The sequence below is a fragment of the Atta colombica genome, unplaced genomic scaffold, assembly GCF_001594045.1.
Source record: "Atta colombica isolate Treedump-2 unplaced genomic scaffold, Acol1.0 scaffold127, whole genome shotgun sequence".
Lineage (NCBI taxonomy): Eukaryota > Metazoa > Arthropoda > Insecta > Hymenoptera > Formicidae > Atta > Atta colombica.
This window is the reverse complement of record NW_017259214.1, coordinates 747,533-759,403: the sequence shown is the minus strand read 5'-3', so window position 1 is coordinate 759,403 and position 11,871 is coordinate 747,533. Positions and strand designations below refer to the sequence as shown.

At 38.8% G+C, this 11,871-nt stretch overlaps 1 protein-coding gene across 2 annotated transcripts in view; it reads right to left on the bottom strand.

Annotated features, from left to right (window-relative positions):
* The window catches only part of LOC108684221 (serine-rich adhesin for platelets-like), a 29,110-nt gene extending 20,944 nt beyond the window's left edge, over window positions 1–8,166 (bottom strand). For both annotated transcript variants that reach the window (XR_001931625.1, XM_018188430.1), the window contains exons 1-2: window positions 8,135–8,166; window positions 7,232–7,320 (exon numbers count right to left, since the gene is read on the bottom strand). Coding sequence is in view for 1 of the 2 variants with exons in the window: in XM_018188430.1 (XP_018043919.1) it covers window positions 7,232–7,320; window positions 8,135–8,142 (97 nt within the window). In the remaining variant the exon portion in view is untranslated. The remainder of the gene's footprint in view (window positions 1–7,231; window positions 7,321–8,134) is intronic.
* Window positions 8,167–11,871: the final 3,705 nt, after the last annotated feature.

Genomic DNA, 11,871 nt, shown 5'->3' with positions numbered 1-11,871 from the left:
TATATATATATATATATATACACTGACATCAGCCTGAAAGTCCATTGAAAAATTATGCAAAATTTTGAATTTTAGAATTTGAGATGAGTGAAGGAACCGTAAGAGGACGTATGCCGAATCAAGAAAAAAGAACACTTAAACAATTTCAGAATTTGCGAAAAATTTATATAATTCGAACATAGGCGAATTATAATAACTACACCTAATACGCGAGGCGGAGCACACGCGGGAAAATTCTCGGAACGTTTTGACTTGAGAGTCGACGAGAGACTGGCGAACGCTTTCTGCCTTTGCTCGAGACGCGCGCCGACCATCCCTTTCCATCGAGCGGGACGACGCTTCCTTACCGGTCTCGAGGAGAGGTGCCTTTACTCCCAATAGGTTACCTTCGAGATAACTCGATAGCACACCATAAATGCGCGCACACGTGTAAATTGATCCCATAAATTCGCCAAGATTGGGGAAAAACTTGGAATTTCATCGTTAATTAATACAACAGTTGATACTGGAACACTATAACTGTCTGTGCGATACGTTATTTCAGACGCTGTTTCGCTTTCTCCGAAATTTCATTTTGAGACAAGTCGCTCGACGCGACTTTTGCGTTAGCCTATTATACGCCGAATCATATACATATGATTCATTGATTCGTTGAAAATATCTCGTACTTCTTGGATCAGCCTTGCCATTCGACCATTCATTAATGATCCTATAATTTATTTACGTGTTTTGAATGATACTACACGAAATAACGAATATCGGAATATAAACATATAATATAATATTACAAAACCATTATCGTTATGATTATAAGTTTATTAACTTAATTCTTGCGAAGCATAATCTTACTTTAGAATATATAATTTAATAATTTCTTAGAGAAAAATGTAAATGTCTTTGTCATGTAGATATATTACATACATCGCATGACGACATAGCGATCAGCAATCTATTTATCGAATTCCTGACACGGTTAAGATACGTATCGAAACGATTTAGGAATATACCCGCCACGAATGATTTCTATCGAACAAAAGTCTTTTCTCTGTGTTGTGATTATATTTTGAAGCTGAAAATCAAACGTTGATAAATCGTTTTGCGAACCATGGGGAGTCCTGTGCACACAATACGAGTCAAATTGCTAAAAGATAGATTATGTTTTTATTTTAAGACTTTTTTGTTATCCAGCTGAGTATAGCATTTCCGCATTGCCTTTCCGATTTAGAAAAAAATCATTTTATTTTATCTTGTGAACTTGTGTTCTGAATCTTTAACGTTACTCTGCAGAATACGGATCAAGTTTACGAAAAAGGAAACTAGAAGACATTTTTTTTTAGCATTGACACTTCGTACAAAATGTGGGTGGTTTAGTATAGACCATAAAAGATCTTTTTGCTCGTTTGAGCATCACTGCCGATCATTTCGCCATAAAGCATGGAAATTGGCTAAAAAGAAGTTAGCTGATCTTTGTAAGCTCGAATTTCTTTCAGTCGAAGAACGTATGTTCGGTTTGTCGTAAAACTTGAAAGAGTAGCTATAGCTAAAGCGTATTTTATGAAAGCTCGTCGCTATATGTTCGGTTATATTTCTTGCTGACCATTCAAGCGACACGAACCATTGCATGCGATATGAACGAAGTGATGTGATCCGATGCGGAAGTTTGACTCGTCAGATTTATAAGTTAATAGGCTTGAAAATTTTATGAAAAACAACGTGTATCATTTAATGCGCACAAGTATAAAAAATTTGTTAACCGTATTGTAATATCATCATCATATTACATACAATGTATTGGTTTTTAATATATTGAACATGATGCAACGTAACGTAATGTTAGTTAGAATTCATTAAGCGTTTTGCGAAGCGAAAAGCGGAAGTCTTGTTCTCTTTGCAAAATCAAGATTTCCATAAAACGAATGTGAGTATCGTAGTTGATGTCGAAAGGCTTTCAATCCGTTCAATATACATTTAACACCAGACAGTGCATTTTCCCATTATTTGTAAACACATGACACGAAGAACTTACCGCTACTCAGAAAATATTTGCATGCCGTGCGAGATGGACCAACATCCTGAACAATGACGAACGTGACGATAATAATATTGGATTTACGCTCGTCAAGGTCTACTCATTCTCGTATAACGGTTTAAAGTTGCCAACACGATACAGTTCAATGGCAGGCGAGAACGTATCTATTTCGGTAACATATATCATGGTCTAGTAGGATTTAGTTATCTGATTATTTGAACATGTTAGATTTCCAATTAATCAATGATATATGATTGTTTATTAAAAGATTATTCATTACGAAATTTTTTTTACGGATGTCTGTATTTCTGATTGTGATAAGATCGGGTGATTGTGATCTTTATCGTTTTATTTTAAAGGAATGAAAGAAAACCTGCTTTTATAACGTTGTGGCATTTGTTGTTCAGCGACGCGGGTTACAACAGAATAAAAATTCATGTTGATTGCCCAGCAAAGCCGCGCCGCGCTTTAAAGTGCCGACGTCGGACCTTGATGGGCTTTGCGCTCGTTTCCTGGATTTTGTGTTTTAACACCTTGACTTGACTCGCAAACGTATGTTACCGTTGGATCAGCGACAAGCCAAGTCGCGGCTGCACTTTCAAATACGACGGTATATTTTCAAAGTGTATATTCGTTAAGATGGACGTGTAAAATAAGATAGTAAAATGGCAGGGAAAAAGCAATAAGAAGAATAGAAAACTCGAAAAGTTAATTTCTTTGTCGTTCGAGGTAACTTTGTCCGATAATTTCACGGTAAATCGTTGTCGCGATAACTGCAATTTCATAGCTGTGGAGCATAAATACTATGCAAACGTTTCACGGTTCATGCTACTTACATAAAGCGGCGTGTAAACTGGATGTTATACAAACGAGATCATCATTAATATGAGATATAATATGAAAAGAAGATGTAATTTCACGTTTATTTATACATCGGAGCGAACGATTAAAGTTTTCTCGGCGTGGAAATAATCCGCTCGTTCGTCAGCTTCATAGATCGATCTTAAGTATGACGCATCGTAACTAATTATATTGACGTTGGTGCACGCGTAATGTTTCCGGGTTGCCGCAATGGAATGTCGTCTCTTGGATCTTGGATCTTAAATCCGATATGTCTACATGGACATATAGTAGATCCTTTCAAGCACGGCTGATCTGACTCCACGAACGAAATGCCTGTCCTCCTCTCAATCGATCTCGCTGTACGAATAACAATAACTGTCTCTTCTGCATCGATTTTCTCGAACGTTCATGTGCGATGATTCATAAGCGAGATCTGATCTAGGATGTGATGTCTATTTCTAATAAACGCGCGTAACATATAATTCATAACTGATTAGTTTCCATTTCCATCGTAATCTCTTGTTCAAAGGCCGTACTTTGTTAAATTCGTTGATACCGGTCGATCTTGAAACGAGGCGAGTCATCTTTAGGCGGTTTTACTGCATGCACCGTTCGAGTTGGTGCGATGGAATGCAGCTCGCTCGATCGAATGCATTAAGCGTACTTTGCGAGTCAGATCGAATGCGATTCTTTCGGCACGAACGTGACAAAACGTGACCTAGTTTTACCTGTGTGATGCAGATTTAAGTGTAAAATGAAACGTTTCAAGAATATCGTTTACCAATTTTGTAAAAAGACGTTGAGAATAAAATTTCATTTATAATATATAAATTTATATATTATTTATGTAACAAGAATATAAATTTTAGCATAACGAAACTTTGCAGTATCTAATGTTCTAAGATCTTTTAAATATCTTATTCAAATGTTAATAATCTGTTAATTATTCGGTGTTCGATCGTATAATCCGATCGTATTTTTTTAAATATGCATATCTGCGAATGTTCCATTGAGTTCTGAATAGCGAATAATTTTCTATAAGCCTCGAGATTAGCTTGATAAAATGTTGTTTGCAATTTATGCGCATTAACATTTAATAGAAAGTATTCAGTATCAATATCTACTAATTGATTTGATGTCGAAAGCTTTCCTCAGGAGGTCAAGACCAGTCAAGACTAATCATCGCCCTTTGCAATCGTAAATTGAAACGGGCGTCGGATTGCCTGGGAAAGGTCGATCTCCTTAAGAAGCCAGTCGTTAATGCACAGTTCGAATGAAATTATGGAATGTGCTTTTCGTTTGCATATTTTTAAGCCCCATAATTGCAGTGTAGACAAACGAATCTTCCATTCTATATCAAATTACGATGAAAATCTGGAATGTGCGATAACATGTGTTAAGGATTTAAATTTTTTATCTTTCAATACTCTTTCAATACTCTTTCAAAAAGACATAACATCATAAAATTTATCTATCTTAAACATTCGTGTTTTTTAATCATCAGCTTACTAATGTTTGAGTAAATTCAAATGGACAGACACTTCGATATTATCTCAAAGGAATATTAAGAAAAAATTGTTGGCAGTAAAACAAATAAATTACCCACGTCAGACAGATCAAGGTAAAATTTTGCCTTTGAAAAGACCGAAAGTGTTACCTTAGAGAAAGAACTATCGATGCCAATCTACTTGGATTCGTATAGTACAGGTGTTGGTTGACATTTGTTACCTTTGGGTCAGTATATACTGTACGCACTACGCATACGGATCTTGTGTTAGTACGCTGGAATGCCGTCTTCTGCGATCGCATGTATAGGCGCACGTCAGTACGTAAGTATGCGTCAGAGATCGCCGTCTCTTCGATTGGAAGTGAACCAAGTGAAAGATCTCGAAAAGGAAGGCGATTAAGGGGGAATGGGACCTTGAGCGCGGTCAGCCACTGGAAGAGCTTCGGAGGCTGAAGAGTGAAGACCGCGGCGGGATCGCCATATTGTTGTGACTAGTAAAGCTTTGCTGGACCTCGATAGGCCGCCATCCACCACTTATAACAGGCGTATGTGCGCTGCTCACGGCGCCGGATCGATCGTAAATGTCGAGTAACAATATAGGATACATGATAATTAACGGAAGAGAGTTGGGAATTGTCGAGCTAGCGCTAATACAATAGACACATTCTCGTTTGCTTATTCTATCCCGGATGTTATTACATATCGTGCAATCTTATTCAAAACATTACGTCTTGAATAAAGAGCTGCTATCAAATTATTAGCGTTGCAGTCAGCGAGTGTTTTTGAAGAGATTCTAAGAAATTCGAATTTGCCAAAGTTGCCTACTAATCTCATTCAACTTCAAAAGAATTATAGCTTTAGCAACTTGTTTCCTAACAAGCAACTTAGAATGTTATTGCCTCCAAAGTCTTCCAGTGTACGTATACACTGGTATAATGGCGTGAGAGAAAAGACTCTCGAGTCGATGTAAAATGACGTAATGTATTTTCACGTACCTACCTGGGTTTCGCGCGCGGCGAAACGGTGGGTGTAATGGATACCGTGAGACTTTTTACGACTTTATATTTAACGGGGTTGTGGAACGTACGTTTGTCGGTTTGTTGGAAAAATGGTCAGTTAAAATGTTGTCGGCACCCGGCAACTCGAAGGCGCCTGACCGTAAAGTTTCGCGTTTTAATACGGAATTCGCGGACGGCAGCTTCAGCTGTTCGTTAGCAATCCGCGCGAGCATCGCCGCCGCTCACTGCTAGGCGATTCTCGAATTATTCTTAACGGTTTTGTTCTCACACCCACCTGGCCGGCGGCCGGGAATCCACGTTCGAGCGCAGGAACGCCGACCGTGCCGATTAGAGACCGCGTCGACGGAATTTCCTTATTTCCCGCTTTGCACAAAGCGTCCGGCTACGGTAAAGTCTCGGGTGAAGATCCACCGATACACTCCTTATCGTACGATTCGCTTCATGAATCGCGCTGTTCACGTTGCAAGAAAAAAAATGAATGAAAAGGAAGTAGATGCAGTAAAGACAATGTCGAAATCGCGCAGAAAGTTAGGAATCGTCATTAGAAAATTATACATCGCTTCTAACAACGTATGTACAACGTATGTGCGTGATCGGTGCATCTTTGAAAAAAGTATTGTGCAAATTAATTATTATATACCTGCTTATTATTCCTTATTATTCTCCAACTTCGTAATTGCTTCTATTATATAAACTGCCTTTTTCCTTTGGAATTTTTCTCGATGAAGCTGCGTATTCATTAACTTGAAAAAAAAAGGACACGTGAAGTGAGCTAGAAATACTATATTGCGATTAGTGGAATGTTTTTGATAATATATCTCATATCGAATGTATATCACGTGCGAATTATTACCATCGCTCGACTGGCACTTGATTTCCGGTATTTCTATGGCGAAATTACCGTTTTCTCGATCGAACATTGATCTACCTTGGCGAGATAGACATTTTTTTCAACTTGCGGCGAAAGATGACGAGCATGTATGATAACATATTTCTCTTTAAATAGTTTTCTCGGAGAGCATGTATTACGCAAACAGGTATCTCATTGAAGTCAAGTGCATTCATGTCTATAGAAAATGGAGAGCTTTCCTGGTATGGTGTTTAAGTAGAAATAAATTATAAGAGGCTCGAACCAACAAGCAGAAAAGGAGAGAATATCAGAAAGATGTCTTGATTAAGATCTCGTGCATAATATCGTGAAGAGGAAACGCGAACATCTAGTCATTCGTGCGAAAATATCACAGAATGCATGTTGGTGAATAAGAATTTCTCCCTGCGAGGAAGGCGCGCCGCTCTACACGCCTTTGTCTCGATTCGCGAGACCTGCCTCCGTTTTGAATGCATTCGCGCCCGCGCGAAACCTGAGAGCCGTATGGGCGCGTAACGCAAGGTGATTAATGCGTAACCTTTATAAAACTCGACGGTGACGTGCCACGATAGCGTGGGCGTGTGTACCGGGTGTCCTCCGACACTTGAGAGTTTTTTGTAATTTTTTTTTGCAATAATACCTGCATTTGGCGAAATAAATAATCGTAACGTTTCCCGTTGGTCGGGAAAAAATGCAAACATTGATGGCGCTCAAAAGCAAAGTCAATTAATTAATTAGCAACTCAAGGTTGCATCGATTGATGACGTGCTAACTTTTTTTACGCAGTTAGCTTTAATAGGCTTAACCATCTGATTTGTTGCCTTTTGCTATTAACGAATGCATCTCTAATCATTCTGTTGTGTTGGTCTTGCATTCTTTCGTTAATTAGATAAATTGCGGCTTTATTGACTCAAATCGTATTTTGAAATTTAATTAAAATTTAATTAGTGTATAAATTGACTTACCGTTTTTAACGAACATATCTTTTTTGATTGCAGAAGGCGAGTCTTCCGGCTCCACCGTCAGCTCACTGGAATCATTCATGTCTGCGTTGCTGCAACAGGTTACAGATTATTTTTTTTAACTGCTTAAAAGAGAATAGCTATTTTTTTTCGTCTTGTCACGATTGTAATAAGTAAAAGCAAAATTATTTTATATAGCTATTTAAAAAAATAATTATGTATCCTACTACACGCGTGCGCGTTTCAACGCTAGGAAAATCTAATAAAAGATTTAATAAACAGCAATCGCTGTTCGAGAAGTGATTGCAGCGTCATGCAAAGAAGGAGAGATCGCTTTTCAAAGCAATAAGCAAATGTCGAGCATTTGCATGGAGGCGTTCACCTCGTGGGACGGCCGAGTCAAACGACTGTTCGATTCTCAGTAATCGACAACCTTCTTTTCTATTCTTAGAACGGTCAATTAACCTTTTCTCCATGTGCCGCACACGGCAGGCAACCCATATCCATAAAGAAAGTGAATTAATTTCTTTTTAAAGTTCATTCGTTGCATGGTGCTGCACCAGTGAGTTCTATAATAATTTATTCTTTGACACAATTCTCAGCAGTTTATTTCACAGCTAATTGCAATCATTTTATCCGAAATAAACACGGAATAATTATAATTAATTTTATGTAATATGTATACTAATATGATTACTGTTTATTTACGCAATAAATTAACAATATTGAATTTTGAGACAATAATTGTGAAAGTGAAAATAATTGAGTGTGATGAAAGTAAATATACATAAATCATGTTTCCCCAAAAACAAACATCTTAAATTTCCTATATCAGAATCTCTCATAACTGTAGTCTTTGAATAATAATATTTGTGTTACTACTGGAATATAAAATTGCAAACTTACGCATTCATATATTCTAAGGAGGTTTCTTCCTCTTCGCCAATCGTAGCGAGATTACTTTGCCAATAATAATCGCCGTCGTCGCTTTCGTCAGTGGTGTCTTCTTCTTCTATAATTTCTTCGTTTTCTAGTATTTGATTTATTTCCGGATTCTTTATATCGTCGTTGACCATGTCGAGCGATTGATAAGTTTCGTTATCTTCATTCTCTTGCACCGTAGAATTATCGATCGATAAAATATCTCCTTCATTTGTTGGAAACACTTCTTTAAAATTATCCCGATCATTTGTTCTAGTTTCTTCTTGATGACAACTTTTCGAGTTTATACAGTTTTCTTTTTCATCGTTTGATTTGTCAATGAGCTTGTCAGTTGATTCTAAGATCGAATTTTCATGCTCTGGTGAAACTTTATTCGTAGACTGCAATTGATCTTGTTCATTAATTACTTTGTTTTTTAGTTTATTTTGCTCGCAATTCACAGTTTCTGTTGTGTTATTCGATTTATTTTCCTCCTTCTGCTCAGATTGTAAACCTTTAGCTATTCTGATTTCGATAATCTCAAAGACTTTATTTATCTGTGTATTTTCTTCCGAACTTGCAGCTTTATCCTTCTCGTTATTAAGGCAAACGTTCTCCATGTCAGATTCTTTATCGAGATTTTCATCTGAACTTTCGATTCTTTGACTCTTTTCGTCAATATTATTTTTATTTGGTGACGAATTGCACATTCCTGGTCGAATGTGTTCTGTGTTCTTAACTTGCGAAAGATTATTGTTCTCTTTCTCTGTTTTTATGTAATTAGACTCGATTGACGATGAAGATTTAATTTCTCTTCGCGGTGTTATAATTGGAGGTGGAGGTGGCGGAGGTCTCTTCCGCCTAGCTTTAATATCTTTTCTCGGTAATGGTTTTGGTGGTAATAGAGGAGCTTCTGAAAGTTCTCTTTCAGAAGAAACAGGTACCGTTGCAGAGATTCGCGGCCGTGTCTCGTTTCCTGATTCGTTCGTTTGCATCTGATTCACGCAGATCCTATTAACGTGATTTCTAGCCGGTAACGGCGGTGGCGACGACCTGTCGCTATTGCTTCTCTCCGTGCCGGAAACAGAGATCGCTTCTTGGAATTCCTCGTGGTTGCCGTTGACGCGCTCCACGAGCTCCACGTCGTCCTTAATTGGCCTGAAATGCGTCGTCGAGTCGGCAGCCAGATCGGCCGTGTAGAAGAGATCCGGCCTGGCCTCATGTCCGTAACTCAGCGGGGCGTCCTGAAAGCTGAGTGGCGGCTGAAGAGTGATCGTTTCCTCGATCAACACCGTGTTTGGTGCGACGACCGCTGTAATTCGTTCGACTTCACCGCGCGATTCCACGTGCGTCACCGCTTCAGAATTGGCAAGACGGCGGAGCAAGTAATCTGGTGGATTTGAGAAATCCCGCTCGAGATGTTCGAGTGGACAGATCGCTCGCGACAGCAGCACATCTCGATCGAAGTCTCGATCGACGCCCGAGAATTCACTTGGCTGTTCGGAACCTGCGGTTGACGCTGTGGATGTCGTGGATATGGTCGACACGCGATCGGATGTCGAGAATCTGTCCACTACAGTGGACATGGAACTGCCGGTATCATCGGATGTGCTGCCGTGCGTAGAGCCACATTGTGATCGCGCATCCAGATAAACCATTGCTTCCGGTGGTTCCTACAAATAAAAGAGACATTTTTTTCACATTTTTATAGTATTTATTTTTAATTCACTGAATTTAAAAAAATTATTTAAAAATTTATTTTTAATCTATTTTGTTGTGATTACCTGCTTCGCTTTCATGAATTCCGGTAAACGGTCCTTTGGCGATTCTTTCAGGTTCTCCTGATTCGATCCGTTAATGTTTCTTGGCGAAGACTCGTAACTCTCGTACGAGTTTATTTTGGTTACGCATTGTAATCCGACTTGTGAAATTGACGAGCCATTCTGCACGCCACTTTGCGATCCATTCTGCAATCCATTCTGAGATTTCGAATTGTCCAATAATTTCTGGATGGGACTAGGATTTGCTTCGCCGTCCGCAGGTCCTCGAGGCTGTCTCAGTTTTCTTGGTGGGACAGGCGGTGGTGCTGCAGGTAATTCTGGAGGCACTTTGCTTCTTTCAATTTTTCTCTCAGCGCTCACCACTTCCGGTCTAAGAGCGCCACGACATCTCACCATCAACCTGATGACCAGTTGCGACTCCTTCAGTCTTCTCACGCAATCCAATCGGGTCATGTGTGTCACCGGTATACCATCGATCGACAGTACCTGCGAGAAATGTAACGTGATTGTCAAGTACAAGGAAGAAACGCGAAGAAGAGTTTATTGCTCGCGGTAATTTGCAATGTAAACAAGTAATGGAGGTGAGAGGAAACTTCTCTTGAGGATCATTAGGGAGGAAGTAGGTCTTGAAAATCATAGACGGTGAAGTGCACCGTGGGAGCTAAAGAGAGTGCGTTTGTGCATCGTCTTATCTTGCAGCTGTTCCGTGAAAGAAAAATATGCTATATATGCACATCAATATCGCTGTCTCATAACTTACGATTTTCATTTTATTGACAAACACTCTGATAAATTTAAAGTCGACTTTTCTTTAATGTACAAGAAGAACGATTTTGCTTAAGTATCTAAATATTAATTTGAAAATAATTTTATTGGATTATCAAAATTTGTGTAGGTACACGCTATGGTTGCTAAAATATTAAAGTTTTACCCAGCATGCTTGAGTTTCTTATTTTGAATTCAATAAATTATTTTTAGATCCATATCTAGCTATATTTTTAAATGCTTAACATAATCACATTTTTGATATAAATTAAGATATACGTTGTCGTAAATTTATATGAAAAAATTTTTGCTACTTCTTTCTTTCTCTCTTTCCCTCATTTATTCAGGTTGCTGACATTACGCCACAAACGTTGCGGTTCGATGCGTGCAAATAATTATACGTCAGTCATTATATAGACATTGGAATACCAATAGGAATCTACCGTTCCATTGTGATCTTTAATTACAGAAGAAACTTGTCGATTCCGTAATTGAAAGCGACATGTATGATGCGTGGAAGATTTCACGTGCCGTTAAGATTGAATGAAATCATACATGTTCATGAATGTTACTTTCTTGAATTTATCACATTGTGCATTACAGCACAAAATATCACGTCAGCGAAAGCAGACCTGTGTTAACGCGCGGAAAACAAGATTAAAATATCGTTTGTATACATCTATTGTAAGAATAGTATCGCTCGTGTGCATCTAAGAATTCTTTTCTCTCGAGAAAATAAATTAAAAAATCAATCTGTAGTCCGCACAAAATGCTTAGCTTTTCGGATTATCTTTATTACCTCGTCTCCTTCGCCTAAAGTGCCCCATGAACATTTCGCTCTGCTGGCTGGACTTTGCTCCGCACAGCTCTGTACAAACAGTCTTCTAACTCTCTCAGCAGTCTTGTTTCCGCCTTCAAATTTAAGTCCAAAACCCAAACGTTCTCCGGGTAATCTAAAAACCTCGACTTCTTCTTCGAGATGCCCGTCCATACCGTTCGACAAACTTTTGCTCGTCGCCGATGATTCCTCATCGTCTTTCTTCCTATTGCCGATCGATAGAACGGTCACAAAGTTTTCCGACATCGGCTGACTGCCGACGCTGACCACCGTCACAAAATCTTCTGTTGTGCCCTTGGCGACATCCATTTTTTGAATTGATCTTAATTCATGGCAAG